The sequence below is a fragment of the Nipponia nippon genome, unplaced genomic scaffold (assembly GCF_047370975.1).
Source record: "Nipponia nippon isolate SJK-2023a ecotype South Korea unplaced genomic scaffold, ASM4737097v1 scaffold_4, whole genome shotgun sequence".
Lineage (NCBI taxonomy): Eukaryota > Metazoa > Chordata > Aves > Pelecaniformes > Threskiornithidae > Nipponia > Nipponia nippon.
In genome coordinates, this window is record NW_028262358.1 from 116,579,783 (window position 1) to 116,599,452 (window position 19,670).

The 19,670-nt window shown below is 41.2% G+C and overlaps 1 protein-coding gene across 2 annotated transcripts in view; it reads right to left on the reverse strand.

Moving 5' to 3' along the window:
* The window catches only part of LDAH (lipid droplet associated hydrolase), a 123,436-nt gene extending 115,677 nt beyond the window's left edge, over positions 1-7,759 (reverse strand). The window contains exons 1-2 of one of the 2 annotated variants that reach the window (XM_087776157.1): positions 7,627-7,709; positions 6,980-7,096 (exon numbers count right to left, since the gene is read on the reverse strand). Coding sequence is in view for 1 of the 2 variants with exons in the window: in XM_087776156.1 (XP_087632282.1) it covers positions 7,627-7,660 (34 nt within the window). In the remaining variant the exon portion in view is untranslated. Of the gene's footprint in view, positions 1-6,979; positions 7,097-7,626 lie in introns of both variants that reach the window. The other variant, XM_087776156.1, reaches the window with a different exon arrangement.
* Between the last annotated feature and the right edge of the window lie 11,911 nt (positions 7,760-19,670).

The following is a 19,670-nucleotide window of genomic DNA, read 5'->3' on the forward strand; positions in this document are numbered from 1 at the left end:
TAAAGGGTGAGGTGCAACAAGGGTCTCAGCCAATTTTTCTAGCACATTAGCAAATACAGAGGGCTTTATGAATACAGCAGATGACAATCACTAAGTATATAGGTCAGAGAAAAGGAATCTAAACTAGATGATCCCCTCAAAACCACAGAAAACTGAACTAGATGTATTCCATGAATTAACTGTACCAGCTTAAATAAAAAAGAAACACTGCCCTAATTGGTGAGCTTATGTGACTGGATTCAGTATCACAATGCAAAATAACTGGAAAAATAGAAAGCGAGATTCCTTCAGCTGCCTGCTATGCTAAAGTCTCTAACAATTTCTGCAACATTATCCCCAGAAGAGAATCATCCAGACCTGACGTAAGCTCCTTGATTTGCAGACTGGAACTAACATGCTCATAGCTAAGAACTAGAAGCAGAAGGGACAGACTGACTGACCTGGTAGAAAACCTGCAAAGATGAACACAGGGAGGAGGGGGGGGAACACAGGACGCCTAGAACCCATCAAGGATTTCTTTGGACAAAGTACAGATAAACAGTGGATGCCAGATTTTCTACAGAAAAACAGCAAACATAGGAGAAAGACTTTGCAAGCTCTTGTGACATCAGTCACAAATCTTGACTAATTCTGTATAAGAAAAGCAGCAGCAGCACATAAAACTGAAACATTTCTTCATTGTACTTTACAGTACAATTCTCTGTCAAAGCCATATGATGGCACGGACCTGCTAGTCCCTTTCACACTAGTTCTGAATTAGTAAATAAAAACTGTTAGGTGTTATTTGTAAAAATAAGCAAAGCTAAAAAGTTAACACTATGGACACATCAAACAAAGCAATGTAGTTATACGAAATAACCCAATAAAACCCAAACACCTATACCTAAGGGAGTTCAGAGCAGCAGGCTGGTTTTGTCTAAAACAAGTGAAGTAACTAGGCGGCCTTATGTTCAGGGATCACTCGGTGACCTAGCAACTTGATGCCTTCAATTTGTTTTGTTCCTGTGTCATTCCCCCCAGGCCCCTCCCTCAGGCAGTAACACGGCTAGGAGAATTTCACTGATGACTGTGCAAAGGTATCTGTGAAATGTGTGGAAATGGGGTACAGCTTACTCATGCTTAGAGCTGTAATGATAAAAAGCTAAAGTGCAGAATGAAAACTGGGATCAGTTTTCATTTCTGAACCTTCTACAGAGACACCATACAGGGGACTGTGCACAGACCTAAGTAGGAAGAAACCTCGTTTTAAGAACTGGATCTACAATATCATCACAAAATTTGGATTTCCTTACCACTAATAACCTTGTAGCAATCACCAAGAAAGTGTGTACTGTCCTGGTGGAAGGGAAGCAAGGAAAATAACTTCTGGGTATCAATTTTGTACTGGACAAGTGGTCCCTTGTCAGTGCCAAACATTATAAAACCAGTTATTGAGACAGCTTTTCAGCAAAGCAGCATAAGACTCACAAATCAAAAAAGTGTTAGCTTGGAAAGGTCTGGATTTTGTGAATTCAAATCAGGAACAGATGGATCCAAGGTGCTTTGCTCTGGTATGAACAATGTGAAAGAGTTCTGGGGGTAAGGAATCAAGAAATCAGAAAACATTTTCAGATCCCACAATGATACCTGTTTACGTTGGTCTGTAATTGGTCTGGTACAAAATTATTCAACAAAGAGGGTGGTAGCTATACCCCTAGCAGCTCCCCCATTTCCCAGTTACTATGCAAACCTGATGATAAAGCTAATAACCTTGATGACCTAAAAAGAAATGAGCCAGAAATTCGTTGCTTAAAGAAACAAGTGCACTCAAGGAAGTAATGATGGTTTCATTTGCATGAAAACAAATAGGATGGCTTAATTTGGTGCAATATGGGCTATTTTCCAGAAACGAAAATGGGATTTAGGGAAACTTTTTAGTTCCAAAGGAAGAAAAATGTGCTCATTTGCACATAGTATTGAGATCTACTGGACAAATGAAGTAACTTTCAAAGACAGCTTTCCCTCCAAATACCGCATTAAAGTATTGGACGCAGAGGAAAATCTTGGGGAGTTTAAAACTGAAATCTCACGGAGGAATAAACAGAAGGTGGTGGGCATGAGTAACAGGTGGGTATAATAAATATACTTTAAATATATGTTCTGATATTAGACTGCAATGTTAGCAAAATCTCAGTCAAGTAAAGATAGAATTTCTATGTGAGAGAATATAAAAAGCTGCTGTTGAAGTACAATGTCTTCATGGTATAGAAGGTTTCTAGGGAGAAAACTATGCCAGGCCTCTTCTGACCAGCAAATTTCACAGAAACAGCAGACTAATGTCAAGAGAATCTTGTTAATGAACTTTCCCAGCTGCCTGCAGGAAAACCAAGCAAAAAGCAAAAATTCTACCCTAGAAAATCAAAGGGAAATAAATCACGCTTTGGAATGGATAGCATGAGAAAACTGTCACAAATACAAGTAAGTCTGCAAAGTATGCAATTTGTTTAATTGTTTACTTCAATGCAGATTATGTTGAACATCGGTATTTTAGGAGCCACTGGGCAAAACTGAAATGTAACACCATGATTACAGACTTGGTTAAAATCTTGCTGAAGTTAGAGGTGGGAAAGTTATACTTCATGAACAACAACCCATCAAGCTTGTGTTTGGATACAGAGAAAAGAAACATTAGTGGCCTTCAAACTTCAGCACATATCACCACCCAAAACAGAGCACGTTCAAAATTGAACAGATACGTGAATTATGTGGGAGAAGAGTTGACACCGCTTTTCACAGGGTATTGCTTCAATAGGAGAGAGAGAAATAACAGAATATACCGCAAAAAAAGTGAAAGAACAGATGATCAAGGACACATGCACAAGAAGAAATTGAAGATGGTATCAAGAGAGAAAACATGCACATGCAAATAGGTTTGCTTGTGGTCTAAGGGTTTGGAAAAAATGCTTGCTCACTAAACAAAGATGATGCTTCTTTGCCATTTGATTCCTACTATCTCTAGGGAAAACAAGAACTTTGCACCTTTTCAAAAGTAAAAAAGTCAAAGAACTATTTGGCTCTGCAACCGTATGTTCCGTACTCTTATTTTTTCTCCTACATCAAAAAAACTACAAGCTCCACATTTCTGTTGGACAGACGTTTAAGTCATACAGGTAATCTGGACAATGTTCAACAGCACACAAATATGCAAGAATTTAAAGTAATGGTAACCTATATATGCATTTAAACCACAGCACCCAAAAGTTAAGCATTTGAAGAAACATCTGTCTTTCAGCAGCACTAATGACAGGCAAAAGCAGTAAAAAGCAATTGCTATTTCATCTTATGTTAAATAACTCCTTTTCCACCTCCTATCAGAATAAGGTTCACAACTCAATGAAGAGTACTATTGTTTCTTTGTTCTTGTTAAGTAAGGCAAGGCTCAAAGAGCATACTGAATACTAGCAAGAAGCAGATATCAAAGCAAAAAAAAAATGTACACCAATCCAATTAGCATCATGTTGTCTTTGATTTGGCTTCCCCAGTCCTTTGCTGTGCTGTTCAGCATGCATCTCCCTATGGAACGATCCCTTATTTCTCTATGCTTCTTCCATATTTCTGCGTTAGTTGCTCTCCGTTAGACTAACATACGCTCTGAATTCAAAACACTTTTTTTGTTCCCGTTTTATTATTTCAACTTGCATGTGTTCTTACATCAACTGTTTATCTCACCTTCAACTTAGCTCTCTACCTACTGACAGTTGTCTTGCTTTTTAACAAGGACATAAAGGAATTAGTCAAAATAATGTCTGCTTACAGTGGAACAACTTACTAGTCACAGCAGCATTCTCCAGTAACCTCTCAACCTGTGTTTGCTGCTTACCACCTCCTTCTTATGTTTACTGCAGCAGCTGTACATTCCAATATTAATTTACAAACCTAAACAGGCTAGGAAGCACTGCCAGCAGAGACATGAAAACAAATAGGTTGTGTGCAAAGGACAAGGGAAATCAAACAGGAGAATCAATGAACAGGGACATAAACAAGGGACTACAAAGAATAATACCAGATAACATTAGGTCCCTTTCTGAGTCACTACAGTAATATAATTGTCTGTACTATTTACTAATATGAGGCCTGGAGTCCAAGTCCTTCCCAGTAAGGAGCAATGGTGATATTCATCATTCTGATGATCAGGCGGATGGGAGAGGGTGTGGAACAGTCAAGCTGGAGAAAATGGTACAGTGGCCAAAAAGTTTCTCCCAGAACCAGTGCTGCAGGAAGGCCTGGACACACTGGTACTCTGACATTCAGACTTACAGTTTTGGTAACCAGAGGATCCAAGTCAAGTCACCATGCTGGAAACATGGCTAGCTTATTCCTCAAAACAAGACCAACCCTTGAAGCATCACTATTTTGCACAGGGACCCAGCTTCTTCCATCAAAATAATACTGCCAAAACCTGACACCACATGACTACGTACAAGAAGGACATCGAGGTGCTGGAGTGTGTCCAAAGAAGGGCAACGAAGCTGGTGAAGGGTCTGGAGCACAAGTCTTATGAGGAGCGGCTGAGGGAGCTGGGGTTGTTTAGTCTGGAGAAGAGGAGGCTGAGGGGAGACCTTCTCGCTCTCTACAACTACCTGAAAGGAGGTTGTAGCGAGGTGAGGGTTGGTCTCCTCTCCTTACTAACAAGCGATAGGACAAGAGGAAACGGCCTCAAGCTGCGCCAGGGGAAGTTTAGATTGGATATTAGGAAAAACTTCTTCACTGAAAGGGCAGTCAGGCATTGGAACAGGCTGCCCAGGGAAGTGGTTGAGTCTCCATCCCTGGAGGTATTTAAAAGACGGGTAGATGTGGTGCTTGAGGACATGGTTTAGTGGTGGACTTGGCAGTGCTAGGTTAATGGTTGGACTCAATGATCTTAAGGGTCTTTTCCAACCTTAACGATTCTATGATTCTATGTGTTCATCAAAGGTGCAAATAACAACCCAGTTATCATGTGATACTCATTTTATTTCCAATTAGCGCCACAATTTCTTTTGAGAGGTAAAATTTGGAGGGTTGGATTTCCACAAAAAATTTGTATCAGCAAAGGTTTTTTGTCTTTTTTTAAAACGAGAAATTTGAGTAAAGAACCTGTCTAAACAAAGGACAACGGGAACAGGATCTAAACAGAAGCAGGAGACGAGACAGAAAAAGGAAAGAACCAAAAGAACAGCATGGTTACTGGCAGCCGCAGGAGGAAGGAGGACACTGAGGAAAGAAATTCTGCCATACTTGGAGCTGTAACATCTCCGGTTAGACATTGTTCTGGCACATCAGGATTACCAAACATATGATAACAAGGGACTTACCACACAATGCACAGCTGCATTCAGTGGTTGTGCAATCCTAGCTAGGTAAACAAACAGTTCTCTTGTTCATTTTACTAGTCGAGTATGTACTCAGGCTAGTATTTTGGTGTGAAATTCCAGATTTGTTTCAAGCTTAAGACTCTCTTAAATTCAGACCTTTCATATTACGCATTTGTTTCCTATTACAAATATTCTTTTATCAGAATGACTTAGTTCCCCCAGGGTAACCTGTTTACAAACTTTACTGGACATCTAAATACCATCATTCAAAGTGTAAGCCGGAACCAAATTTAGTCAAGCACTTCACTGAAAATTCACAGTGTCACACAGTGGTTTGTCAAGAACAGAAAAAACAGTTATACCGCATGCCTCATTTAAATAAGCAAAAACTACCCGTCCTTCATATCCTCCATGCATGTTGTCTGTACAAATGCATACACACCACCACTAAAGCTTAAACATTGAAATTCTGTTCCTAATACTTGGTAAAAATAACCTGGACATTATTCAAAATGGGGACTACCCATTTTTCCAGACAAGGTGCTCTCATAAATCACAATAACAGGAAAAATGTAACTTAAAAGAAATCAAAGCTATCAATAAAAAAAAAAAAAAAAAAAAAAAAACCAGTAAGAACAGAGCTATTAAGAAGCTTTAGAGTAAATCTTGTCAAATTTACTGGTAAGTTCTTTGGCTGGGCTGCACTTTGTTGCAGGTTGAGTGGATACTTATGGAGTAAGACTAGATAAAGAAGAATCATACATGCTTGCCTCTTTCACAAGCATCTGCTTAAGAGTACTGTCAAACATTCTTGAAAGATCATTGACTTCAAGTGCTTTTATACAATTCTTGTAGTAATACCACAATGGAAAATATTAAATGTCAGTGCTGTCGCTTACCCAGTGCTGGAAACGCGTGACCACCTCCCTCACTGACATCATAAGTAAGCGCCACATGAAAATAGGGAACTGCAATAACCCTAATTAATAATTGAAGGCTTCTAGTCTCCGAGACACACAAAATACGAATTCATACCCAGATTCTGCAACAGGTCCATGCAGATGGACTCTCAGACCTTAACTGGATATCATAATGTCCCAGAGGGCCAGGAGTATAGTGCACCTTAAAAAATAAAGGTCTGCATCATTCAAGCTGTTCAAGTCTTCTGATGATAAGGCTTTAATATTATACTTAAGTTACAAGAAAAGAAGCTGTTTCATCATTTTTGCAAACACAACAAAGTTACCAGTAAGAAAGCCCTCGACAACTGTCATGCCTCAACACTGTTTCATCGTTATCATCGTTTCTTTTACCATATCAGTGTTCACACTGCTTCCTGAACCTGCTGCTCACCTCCTGTCTGGCACAGGTGTTTTTTCTCTTTTGTAGCAGCTGCCTTCGAGCCTGCGTTTACTAACAACGATGATGCTCAGGAACCAGCAGTAAGAACAAACCTGACAGACAGAGGGTTCCTGAAGGAGGGTGTGTACGCCTGCTAGACTCTGCTTTTCCAAAGCAGATTAGGTCCTCCACTAAAAGTCACTTCTTTCCACTTATAAATCTCATCTCGCTTTTAACTTCTAAGCATTCATAATCTTATTTTCCTCATTCATAGGCCCTCCAGGTCACGGACTTTTTCTTCCTACCTGTTTTATAACTTGCTGTGTAGATAACGAGCACCAGTCAGCTGCAAAAGATGTCTCACAGGAACAACCACTGACATATAGAAAAAACACTACAAGGAGCATCACCGCAGTTATTTTCTGGAAAAGGAGACATTGCTTAGGACTTGGTTCTTGAAAGTCTCCTCCCAACCCAGGAAAAACAAGTCAAGGGAGCACGCAGGAAGCATTGCCTACTGCAAGGGATGCGCTACCCCACCCTCAACCTTACGCCTGGAAATCACCGCCGTTACTTAGCAGAACACGATTCTATGAACCCGACTTCTGCACGGCCGCTGCGTAAGAAGGGCCAGGGGACGCTTCGCTGCTCGGGAGGCACCGCCTCGGCACCGCCTCGGCCCCGCCGCCGGCTGCCGCAGCGGCAGTAGGTGCCTGCCCAGCGGCTCAGCGAGGCCCTAGGAAGGGGCCTCGGACCCGACACCGCCCGCCGGGCAGGGGAAGGGCAGGGACGGGAGGAGAGGGCCCGCCCGGCAGCCCGTGAGGGGCCCGGCCAGCCCCGCCACCCCGGCCCACCCTCGGCGGGAGCGCAGCCCCTCCGCGCTGCCCCCGCCCCGCACGGCGCCCCGAGGCGGCGGGGAGCGGAGAGAGCGCCGCGCCGCTGAGGCACGTACCTTCCCCCTTCGCAGGCTCCCCGACACCCAGCATAGCGGCGGCGTCTGCCGAAACCGGGCGGAAGCAGCCGGCGAGGCCGCGCAGGGCGGCGGCGGGAGGGGGCGGGCGCGGCGGGGCCGCTCCTTCCGCCGGGGCTGCGCGGGGTGGGCTGAGGGCAGCCCCGCCTCCCGCCTCCGCCGCTCCGCTCCGTGAGGGCGGCGGCCGTGCGAGCACCCCTGAGGGAGGGGACCGGCCCTTCCCAGGCGGCCAGCCGGGGCGGTGCCTGCCCTGCCTGGCGGCGTGGCCCCTGGGGTGGCCGTTCCCGCCGGAGCGGTGGCCGGTGGCTGGCGGGGCCGCCGCAGCCCCAGCCCCAGGCGAGGCGGCCAGTGAGGGCCGGCGGCCCTCGCCCGCTAGGGAAAGGCGGGAACAAGAGGCGCGCGGCTGGGGGTTTCCTTCAGCTCGTCATTCACGCTTGCCCAAACCTCACAGTTTCGGTGGGAATTCTGGGGGAAAAAAAAAAAAAAAAAAAGGTAGTTTTGAAAAAGCAAAATAAGCTGGGGTGCTTAAAGGCAGAAAAAGGGGTAGCAGAAGCACAGAGTCGTCCTTCAGTATGTTTGAAGTTGCATCTAAATGAGGAAACTGGACCCGGACGCCTGGAGTGTAACACCACGGTAAAGCAGGCCCCCCAAAAAACATTTTCAGGATCAACTTGCAAAAGGCATAAAAAGTAGCAGTAAATCCTTTGTGAACCCACCAGGATCCTGCCACAGAGTCTGTATGGCCACTAGGTAACATGTGAAAGGAGCTCAGGGAAAATCAGGCTGTAACGAAAAAGCTAAACTCTGTGTTTGTCAAAGAGGACCTTAGGGAGGTTTCCATGCTGAATTGCTGCTTTTTGGAGAAAAGTGTTGGAGGAGCTGTTTCCAGTTGAAGTCGTGGTAGAAGGTAAAAAGCAAATAAATTGATAGGAAATCAGCAAGATCAGATGGTGATTTTCCAGGAGTTACAGAGGGATTTGGGCATGATCAGTTGGACTGCTGAGTGCGCTGTGTAACCACGTGCTACAGGCGGCATTGGAGGACCGGGCAGTGCCACCTGTAGCCGAACCCTGAACAGCTCCAAGAGGAGCCCCTAAGGTCAATGCACATGTTGATCAAATCAGTGGGAAGAATAGCAAAGACAAGAGCAAGTGGAACAGGAATAAATATGACGCACCGGAGAACCATCAGCATCATTTTTTATGGGGGGACTTTGTGCCTTGGAAATCTGTGGGAGTCTTTGGAGAAGGCAAGTGACCACACCTGGCCAAGGCAAGCTGGGCTGATGAACTTGGATTTCTAAAAGGCGTTTGGGCAAGAGCTTTCATCAAAGGTTCTTAGAAGACTCGGTGGTCGTGAGATGAAGGTTACAGCTTTCAGATGGATGGACACCCAGTGAAAAGCTAGGAAAGAAAAGGTAGGAATACATTACCATCTTTTTCAATGCATTGGTGTAACAGGTAGGGTTGCACAGAAATTTGTGTGAAGGTCAGTACTGTTCAACACAGTTGTAAATAGTCTGGAAAAGGGGGTGGATAGCAGAGTGGTAAAATTTGTTGTTCAGACTGAGTTATTTAGGTTAGTAAAAATAATTGTCAGGTTGCAGAAGGACCTTTGAGTTCCATCTGAGAGCGGTAAAATGATAGACAACATGTGTTGACATGTGAGATAAAACTGAGTGTTTAGACGGAATAAAAGCCTCTTAACAAATGACGGCTGTTCGTGAGCGAGTCCTTGCAATACAACAGATGCTCTATGAAATCTCAGTGCTTTGTGCTCAGCAGTGGTCAAAATCAAGTAAGATTTGGTAGACATTTGGAAATGGACACCATAATTCTCTCTCTGTGTGACTGTCACTGCTTGGATGGGGTCTGCAGCTCTAGCAGTTCCCATCTCTCAGAAAGGGTACAGTAAAGCTGTAATAGGTATAGACAAATGTGACAAAGTTTTTCACAACTGTGAATTCTTCCATATAGAGAGCACTAAATAAAATGGAAGTCAGGAGACAAGCTGATGGGAGAAGGAGGTTGGGGAAATAATGACAAAAGCCTATACACAATGGTGCGCAAAACTGAGTTGAATGGACAGTGATTCCTCATTGTCTTTTCTAATGCAAAACCTGTGGAAAGCAAATTAAGCTAACAGGCAGCAGTTTCAAAACAGAAAGTATTTTAATTTAGTCTTAAACTTCACTGGAAATGTCACAGATTCTTAAAAGTTTACAGGGGTTTGCAAAAAGATAAGGCAGATTTATGGAAGGGAAATCTATCAGGGGCTATTAAACATGAAGGTGCTGCTTAAAGGCTCAGGAAGCCCCGAGAGCTGTCAGTCTTCTGGAGGTTGTACCAGGGAAGTAGCCCAAGGTGCTTGCCCTTTCCTTGGCACCTCCTGTTGGATGCTGTCAAAGACAGAATGGATTGTTGGACTGATCTGATGCAGTCTTCGTGTTCCTATTTGCACCTAACATTGCTTTTTTTGGAAATTCATGTCAAGTCCTGCAGGTCATTTCTTATTCCAGAACTCCGTTTATCTAATGTGCGTTTAAAATATCAAAGGGCCATCTAGGTGCTTGAGGTACTGTGGATCAGAGTACACCATGTTATTAAACTGTTTATAAAACTTGATTGTCACCAGCAGGTAAGCTCATGGGTGAATATTAAAATAATGACTGTGTGTATTACATTTGATATGAACTGGAGTTGGTAAGTTCCTGGAGTAAAGTCGCAAAAAATACTTTCCTTCACTTTGTAGAAGAGTGAGGCAGTTTGCCCTGCTCTGTTCTGAATGGAGATTCAAAGGAATCAGAATTCCTCAGCTCTGCTCTGGATTTTACACAGGAATTTATGTTCTTGAAGAAATCATTTCAGTGTTTTGCCATTTTGGTTCCCCACTTAAAAATGTTAATAAAACCAGCCTAAATTGTAATGGTTATATGCAAATTCCAAGGTTGCTGGCATTGCCTCCTTCCCTGTAAGAGGATCAACATTAGGCTTTTGCTCAGCAATTTGTGATCTGATTGCTAGTTGTGATGAGGGCAGATGACAGAAAGTGAGAGGAGGGGGTTTGAATGGTCACCCCAGTATGATGATGCTAATATTCTGTTTATCAGTGTCTGTGTTGTAACTTGGCTGGGCTTATTTTCTTAAATTTAGTTTCATAGTTGAGAAAAATGGGTAGTTGTTGTCCTCACAGGAGAAGTATAAGCCATAGTTTTATGTGTGGTTGGTATATGTTTTTTAGAGGGCAGGTTCTCAGTGGCTTTTCATTTCTTGAGTGAGACCATAAAATGGCTGATTAGCATGAATTTTCATAGTGGTTTCCCTTGGGGAAGGGACTGCATGAACAACTCTTTCACTTGGCATGAACCGCAGAGGGGTGGTTTAAAGCATCTCGTGCATTTTGTTCAAACAGGGTTCTGTGATGCGTTTGTATTGCTCAAGACATTGTTCATATGCACCAATATTTTAGTAGTAGTAGTAGTAGTAGTAATAATAATACTAATGGTTCAGTATAAGCTAGCTATTTGTTGATTTATTTCCTGTTTTGATACTTGTAATGTGCTTTTTTGGTAGGTATTCTCTGTGAATTAACAACCAACTTTATGGATTACAGACCTGTAGTTGATCTGGGTGTTTTAATGTAGTAAACAGATAATGAAAATGGAGGTTAATCAAACCAGTGTCCACACTAAAGAATCAATAATATAGTGGCAGAATGGAAGTCAATAAAGCAGGTGAAGCGGGTGTTTTGATGGCAACATGTTTTGTTTAATAGCCCATCATCTCAGCTCATCACTTGTGTAGCCACTGTCTACTCAACTGTGACATTAGGCAGTCATTCCTTTCATCTCCATAACAGATTTTTAGATATGTATTTTCATCACTTACATCCTCACATAAGGGGAAAAATCTCCTTAATCCCTTAAAATCATCAGTTCTTCAATTTCTGAATTTATTTCTTAAGCTAAATTTCTATGAATGATGTAGGAATCAAAGATTTTGAATCTTGGCAGTGTTCAAAGGTTTTGTCAAAGATTCATTATCATTCAATCTGGAGAATGTATTTTCAGGAGATCACAAATTGTTCCCAATTTCTGTTTGTATAATTTGTAAATTTACTAGTGATGTGGGACAGTATATATGAATACATACATATGTATCAATAAGACACACCTAATGATTTATTATTTTCAGTAGATTATCTGTAAATATAAAAACCAGTCATCTTTAATATTCACCAATTTATATAAGTGCCTTTACTCTCCAGCTCTTTGTTTCTTCTGTTCTCTGGTGCTTTGAACACAATGGAAAGGCATTTTTGGTCTGTGTGGCTCCTCTTTGATGGGCTCACAGAAATAAATGTAGTACATTAAAGGTGATAGAGGGAAAGATGATGCCATAAGAGTAGCCTATAGTCAACATAAAAGAATTCAGTGATTCTTTTACAGTTGAAACATTAGTCTTCATGTCGCTAACGCACAGTATTTTTGGAGAGAGTTTACTAAAGGTAGAGTTACAATAACAATAAATAGGATCTGTCACAGGACACTGATATAATTCTATTTGAACAAGTTCATCTGTCTCCAGTGTCATTAATATTTTAAATTACCTGTTTAATCAATGGGAGAAAAAAAAGGGTTCCTCTGCATCTTTATGTCCAGCTTCTGTGACAATTTTTTATTGATATACAATCCTGTTTTCTTTTTTTTTTTTTTTTTTTTTTAATTATGTTTCCTATTCTGTGAACACACACTGCACGAGCTAAATGGAGACGTTTGACTGCACCGGCAAGGCAATCAATAGATTGCAACATTCGGATCCTGAATAGATTTTCAGTAGAACTATTCACTCCCTCAGAATTAAATATCTCAAACCTCTATATAACCAAGATCTTAAAATTAAGAATTTAAAAATATACATGGTTCATATAAATATTTAGATAGCTCATGGAAGTAGATTTCACACTGAACAGTTCAGCTACTGTGTGCATACTCATTTTGTCTGAAGAGAATTTTTCAGAAGTATGTAAAATAAATTCTTTGTGGTTTTCAAATTACATTTTTTTTATTACAGAGCAGTTGGAAATGCATACATTTTAAAATTATGCATTAGATGTGATGTCCTAGAGACAGTGAAATGTTTCAAAAAGTAGTTGCATCATCAGTTCCCAAAACAACTGGTCGCCAATGAATAATGTTCTTCCCAGGACTAAGCTGGCTTTACAGGTAGTTAATGTAAGAAAGGGAAACTTTAAGTAGGAAAAGGTTATTATTCCACATCTCTTTGGACAAAAATGGACTTGACATAGTATTGATTGGCTCATTGTGCCCTTATGTGTGGGCACGTGTGGACCTTGTGGTATGCATTTGAGTATGTTCATGTCATAAATGGCAGCAAAAATATTTTAGTATTTATTCCTGTATTATAAGACTAAAAAAGCTAACTGCGAGCATTTGGAAATGGAAGTTAATTGGAGGTTGTATATTTTTATATATCGTATATATAGTATTGCTCTCATGTGATTCTTTTTTTAAGTACATAAAGTTGGAGTACAGCAAACACAAAACTGAGCACGTGAATGGTCTCACATAAAGCAATGGCCCCAGAGCTTCTCAGCATGCACAGACTTTGCTTATACAAAGAGCCCCCTTGAAAACAGTGAGCTTCAGGTGGTTCACATGCATAAAAATTTTGCTAGATCAGGGTGGAACAGAATAAGTATGTTTAAGGGCCAGTTTAACTCAGCGATATGAAATAAAAAAGAATTTATGTCATGAAAGCTTGGGATAGTGCTTTATAGGGTCAGATCTTCCTGAGTATTTTGCATGACTTCCCTGGTTATGTTTTTCCTGCTACATAAAACAGGACCAGTGAGCGTCCTTCAGTGCTGGACCCCTAATTGTCCAGACTGGTTAAGCATTAACCTGTTTTGGGCCCGTGAACACTCTTGTGAACAATCCTGGGCGCAGTTCAGGGTGCGGGCTTGCACCACAAGCTGTGCTCAGCAGGCAGGATGGAAAAGACCGCGCCAAACGTGGTGTTCTCCACCTCGCACGGTCTTCCAAAGCTGTTCTAGCAGGCTTCGTGCTCTCAGCCATCACACATTCTCAGGCTGCCTACAACCTAGGTTTCGTGAAATGGAGAAATCACAGTGGAGGGCTGCAATACAGTCTTTGTATTTTTCAGGCACTTATAAATGAAAAAACCCTACACAATATAACAATTATATCTAATGGCCACAGTGGTACCACCCGGGTCCAAAAGGAGACTTGGGCCAAGTACTAAGAAGTGTAGATGTAGCCAGACTGTGGCCCCTTGTCTAGTTAAGGGTCCCTGGTGCTATTTCATTTAACTGCAGGGGCATGGCCTCTGACAAGGCCCAAGTATGAACATTTTATATAGCCAGGTACCAGGAAGGCCTTGAGAAATATTAGTGTTGAAACAAACAAGCCTGGAATATTTTTGCTGGCAACAAATGAGAGGCACAATGACATTCAAACGGGTTTGAGAAGTTAGTTGGTAGTATCTCCAAGCACCAAATAAATCTGTGGGAGAGAGGTTCTTCTGGCCAGGGCCCTGGAGGCCATCTGCTGCGTACTTGTTTAGTAATGTAAATAACACAATAATTGCTATGACCTATATATTTAAGGCTATTTTCATAGTTCAGTTTAAAATACTTAATCCAAAGAAAGCACAATTAATGTCCAATCAAAATATAAAATACCCTTTACATGTCAACAGTTATATGATAGAAAATCCTGTCGAGGAACAGATGGTAGTGTCTTTGTTAATCTTGCCCCACAGATGAGTGGAAATTAGTTTTCAAGCAGCAGAGACAGAAAAAAAAGAGCATATATGTGGAAAATAACATACAGAATTAGCTGGAACTGCGTAAATACATGAAAAAAAGTTGCTGGTAAAACTTCCTGAAGAGACATTTGGTTCTTGAAAGTACCCACTAGTGTAAAATGTATTTGTAGTTAGCTGTTAATGCAGCTGTGTGTACTGGAACAAGTCACACAGCAACTGCCTCATATTTAATAGCTGCAAACTGTAATATGAAATAAAACATTTGAGAACTAGTCAAATAATTTATTGGTTGGTTTTTTTTTTCCTTGCCTTTCCCTGTTGCTATCTAAAACTGACCATGGGAACTGTAAGTCATAAATCACACCAGGGTTTGGCCAAGAGTCTTCATCAGAGATTTTCTGCTGTTTCAGAGTATGCAGGTTTCAGCTCAGGTATAAAATTTAGCCTGTTGCAAAAAGTCAGCTCCAGCCCTAACCGTTGCCTAAGCCTCATGAATCACTTTCTGCTTAGCCGCTTAGCCTTTGCAGACTAGTGAATTTTATTCTGAACTGTTATTTATGATTACCTGTATGTGGTCTCCCACTAAGCCATCATAGATCCATATGCAGAGTTAGAGGGAGACAGCGAAATCTAAACCACTAGAAAGTGGTCAACTTTCCAAACACCTTTCTACACTTTTTCATTCTTGTTATTGATGCAACCAACTACTTTTCCCTTGAGGTCAATATGCAGGAAAGACCTGCTGTGGTAATGTTTTGGTTTTAGTCCCTCAGCAGATAATAAATTAAAATTCTTTCTGCTTCAGCCATTTTAAATAGATGAAATTGTTCTCTTTTACAACAGCTTTTGCACAAGTTTAGCTACATTAAATCCCCTAAAAAGCTATGTATGTTGTATCTGTATCTTTGTTAATAATGCAATATTCTTTATATTCTAAAATTGTATTCTGTTGTTGAAATACAGTCTAATACTGTGACCACTGCCTTGTAATTTAGTGAAGTCTTATAATTTTCACTTAATGTACGTCAGTGTTACATGAAAGAAAGTTTTAACATTTTCAAATCCTCTTTCTCCCTTCCCTGCCACCATTATATTGGTGCAGTACTTTATAGGGCGAAGTAGGTGACTTTGATTTTCTGTTTCCTTGTGTAATTTTGAAAAGAGGTGTAGTTCCAAAACAAACATGAAGTTTAGATGTCAAAAGCAAAAGAGGTCAACCTGTCTGCTCCTGAGTCTTGCACAAATGGTGAATAGAGTACACAGGCAAGTGTAAGTAGGTAGATATAATTTTACTCTTAAAGTAAATCATGGGACAGAGAAAACAAACTTTTTAGTTTTCATCTTTTTCATCTGTGCTTTTAAACTACTCTTACAGATTCACAGACTCACAGGATGGATGATGTTGGAAGGGACATCTGAAGATCATATAGACCAACCCCCCTGTGCAAAGCAGGGTCAGCTGCAGCTGGTTGCTCGGGGCTTTGTGACCAGTTGGGTTTTGAATCTCTCCAAGAAGGGAGACTCCACAAGTTTTCTGGGCATCCTCTTCCAGTGTTTGACCAGTCTCACAGTAAAAAAGTTGGTTTGGTCTTTTTTTAATTGAATTTCCTGTATTTATGTTTGTGCCCATTTCCTCTTGTCATGTCATTGGACACCACTGGGAAGAATCTTCTTTACTCCCCCCCATCAGATGATAGTACACTCACTGATAAGATCCCACTGAGATTTCTCTTCTCCAGGTTGAAGAGTCCCAGCTCTCTCAGCCTTTCCTTGTACGTCAGATGCTCCTATCCCTCAGTCATCTTTGTGGCCCTTTGCTAGACTTGCCCAAGTAAGTTCATGTCTCTCTTGCACTGGGGAGCCCATCACTGGACACAGCACTCCAGATGTGGCCTCACTGCTGCTGAATAGAAGAGAAGAATCACCTGTCTCAGCCTGCTGGTGATTCTTTTCCTAACACAGCCCAGGATACTGTTGGCCTTCCTTGCTGCAAGGGCACATTGCTGGCTTACAGTCAACTTTTTGTCCACTGGGACCCCCCAGTCCTTCTCTGCAAAGTTGCTTTCCAGCTAGTTGGTCTCCAGCCTGCAGTGTGTTGGATTATTCCTTTTCATGGTGCAGGATTTCACACTTGCCTTTGTGGCACTGCATGTGGTTCCTCTATGCCTATCTCTGCAACCCATCAAGGTTCCTCTGAATGGCAGCACTTCTACTTCCACTCCTTCCAGTTTTGCTGAGGGTGCAGTCTGCCCTGTCATCCAGGTCATGAATGCAGAGGTTAAACTCTATTGGTCCCAGTATCGACCCGTGGTTGCACTATTAGTGCCTGGCCTTTAACTGAACTTCGTGCCCTTTGAACCCAGCAGTTCAGCCAGCTGTCAGTCCAGGGACAGCTTTCAGAAAGTGGCATGGCAGCTATGCTGTTCATTCTGTTTGCAAAGTCGTTGGAAACTGGATTCAGCTGCCTAAACCTAGGCATCTAGTGCTATTTGAGATATTCTTGTGCATCTAAGACATCTGCAGGGGTCTGGCACAGATGAGACAGGACCTATCAGGCACTTTCTGGTCTGGCAGCTGGTGTCTGAACATCTCAGGACACTAGTGACATACACTGGGACATCTCGGCTAGCACTTTCACGTATGTTTGTGCAGCTGAATCCTATCCTGGCAGTCAGCCATCACTGAGTGAATTCCAGTGAGCGGCACCACATTATCAATTGAATTAAAAAAGCCTCTAGAATTAACAACATTTCCCCATTGGCCCATAAGTTCACCAAGTTACTATGGCTGAAAGAGGGCAGAAGACACATATATGCACACCTCCTCCTGCCCACTGATACCTGTACATGCAGAATGTGATTGCATATGCATTAGGTTGGGATTTTTGGGAAGACCATAAAAGTCTTTAATAATATTATGTAAGACATGGGACAGAAATAAAAAAGACTGCGTGTTTAATTGAGAAAACAGTTCCATTTACTAGCTGGGAAGGACACGCACTAGATTGTGCTTTAGACAAGAGAAAGCATTTTCTAACATTTGACGTATTTTTAGAAGTTCTTAATAGCCTGTATTATAAAAGTGACATTCCTGCACTGAGTTTGGAAGTGTTAACTAACCTCAGCATGAATGTACGTTAAAGCTGCCCTCGTTAAGCCTGAAGAGCTGCAGGCATTGCACTAATGTAAGTGCCGAACTTTCTCTACTAATTCCTGGGCAGGAGCCCTGTAATCCTCTGGGAAGATGTTTTGACAGTCCGTTTCATTGCTGAAAGCTGTGCTGAAAGGAATTTCCTGCATTAGATTTCAGAGGTCTATTGGAATTGCTTGCCTTACTGAGTAGACTGACTCTTCAGCAGGCAGGAGGGAGGTGGCTAAGGTAGGGCAAGGCTTGCTCCATGAAACTTGGCCTCACTGCAGTTCCAAGAAAAAGAATGGAAATTGGTCACTTCTTTCTTCAGACTCAGAAGTCAGCAGCTTGAGATCCCATAGCCTCGCTCTGCAGTTTTCAACCTTCTCCCTTTCCCTTGTATTTCTATTGTGCTGTCTCTGTAATTTAAATAGAATAAGGGTGTTCAAGAACTTGCTATCAGCTTTTTCTAGGTCATATTTCTGAAGACCTCACAAGCATCGCGCTGCCATTTGCCAAAAAATTAACATAAGATAAAGTGAAATTCCAGTATATGGCTGGAAGAAGTCCAAGTGAGTGCAATGTGTAAATAATCAGACTTTCAGCTTCTGCCCTTTACTAAAGGTGTTTCCTTTGTTACAACCAATTCTTTATTATAATTTGAATATCTCATGTCATTCTTTTGATCACTGAATTCTCCACTCCCCCTAACTTCTTCTTTTCTCAAATAAAATAGAAAAAATGTATGTTTTGCTAAAACATACTGGGTTTAATATAAGTATTTTTTCATAGGGCTTCATATTAATTAAGCTTGGAGTATCTCTTTTATTACATTGCTGAAAAATGGCAAAGAAGATTAGAAGTGATAAAAATTAACATGTTTTTTGACTGCTGAAATTAAAATTCAACTAAATATAAACATTTAGGATTTTTTTTTTCTCCTTGAAACTGAGATCTCGAGCAGACAACCAAATCTTTCACAACTTCAGCTGACTAAATCTAGCTACAGATTTATTTTAAGCACATAACCCTATTACTGATGAATCTTTAATATGTTTATCTTCACAGTATCCCTGTGGGTGTAGGAATTGCTGTTGTCTCTACTTAGAAAACAAGCACATTGGTTGCATTAGGTATTGAAACAACCTTAAAATCTAGCCTGACTAGAAAGCCCAGATTTTTATATACAGCTAGATTCTTGCATGAGTTCTCAAAGATGTATTTGAATTATTTGTGAAAATCAAAATTCTGCAATATTCCCAGATATAGAACAAAGTCTCTGAATTCATGTTATCATAAGTTAGTTAATTCTTCCACCCAATACAATGCTGTGAAACAATTCTTTTATTCTAGCACTGAAGGGAATTTCTCAGAATAAAGTTCTTCCTGGTTTGGGGAACATATTATGGTGAATCTGAGAAGGAAAGCCTCTCTTCCCAAGCTACCATGTTCTCTGAGTACTCAAGCCGAGTCTTGCGTGGCTACAACTGATCTCTAATTTCTTTTACTGTCTGTACTTGTCTGGCAGATGACAAGCCCTAGAGAATTAGCCAGCTGCAATCTCTTATTTGTTCAGTTAACCCCTGTGCTTCCAGGTATCAGCCACAGGAGCAAATGGGTATGATCTATATAGGGTTTTGTTATAGCTTGCAGATATTGAGTGTTAGCAAGTTTGGAATTAGCACTGCAAGTCTCTGATTGCTTATGCTAAAATCCTCACTTTGGATGTTGAGAACAGAAATTAGCAAGACGAGAAGTTTCAGATGATTTGTAGGAGTCTTCTGTTTCTGAGGTTGCCTTTTCTTTCACTTCTTTTTAGAAAAAATGAATTAAGCTTTAATATTCTGGATACATTTTTTAAAGTGTAGTCTATGTTTATATTATTTGTCTAATTGTATTTGTATGCAATGGCCACCACCTGCATTTAATTTATCTTGTGACATGTCTTTCCTGCCTTGATCTAAAATTCTTCAGAACACAGCAGAAATTACTATTTTCTGCTTGGACTTTACTGGCTAGCTCCAGTTTGATTGTTGTGGGCCTCTTAGAGCCTAAACAGATAGCGTACACTCAGCACACAGGTTTTTA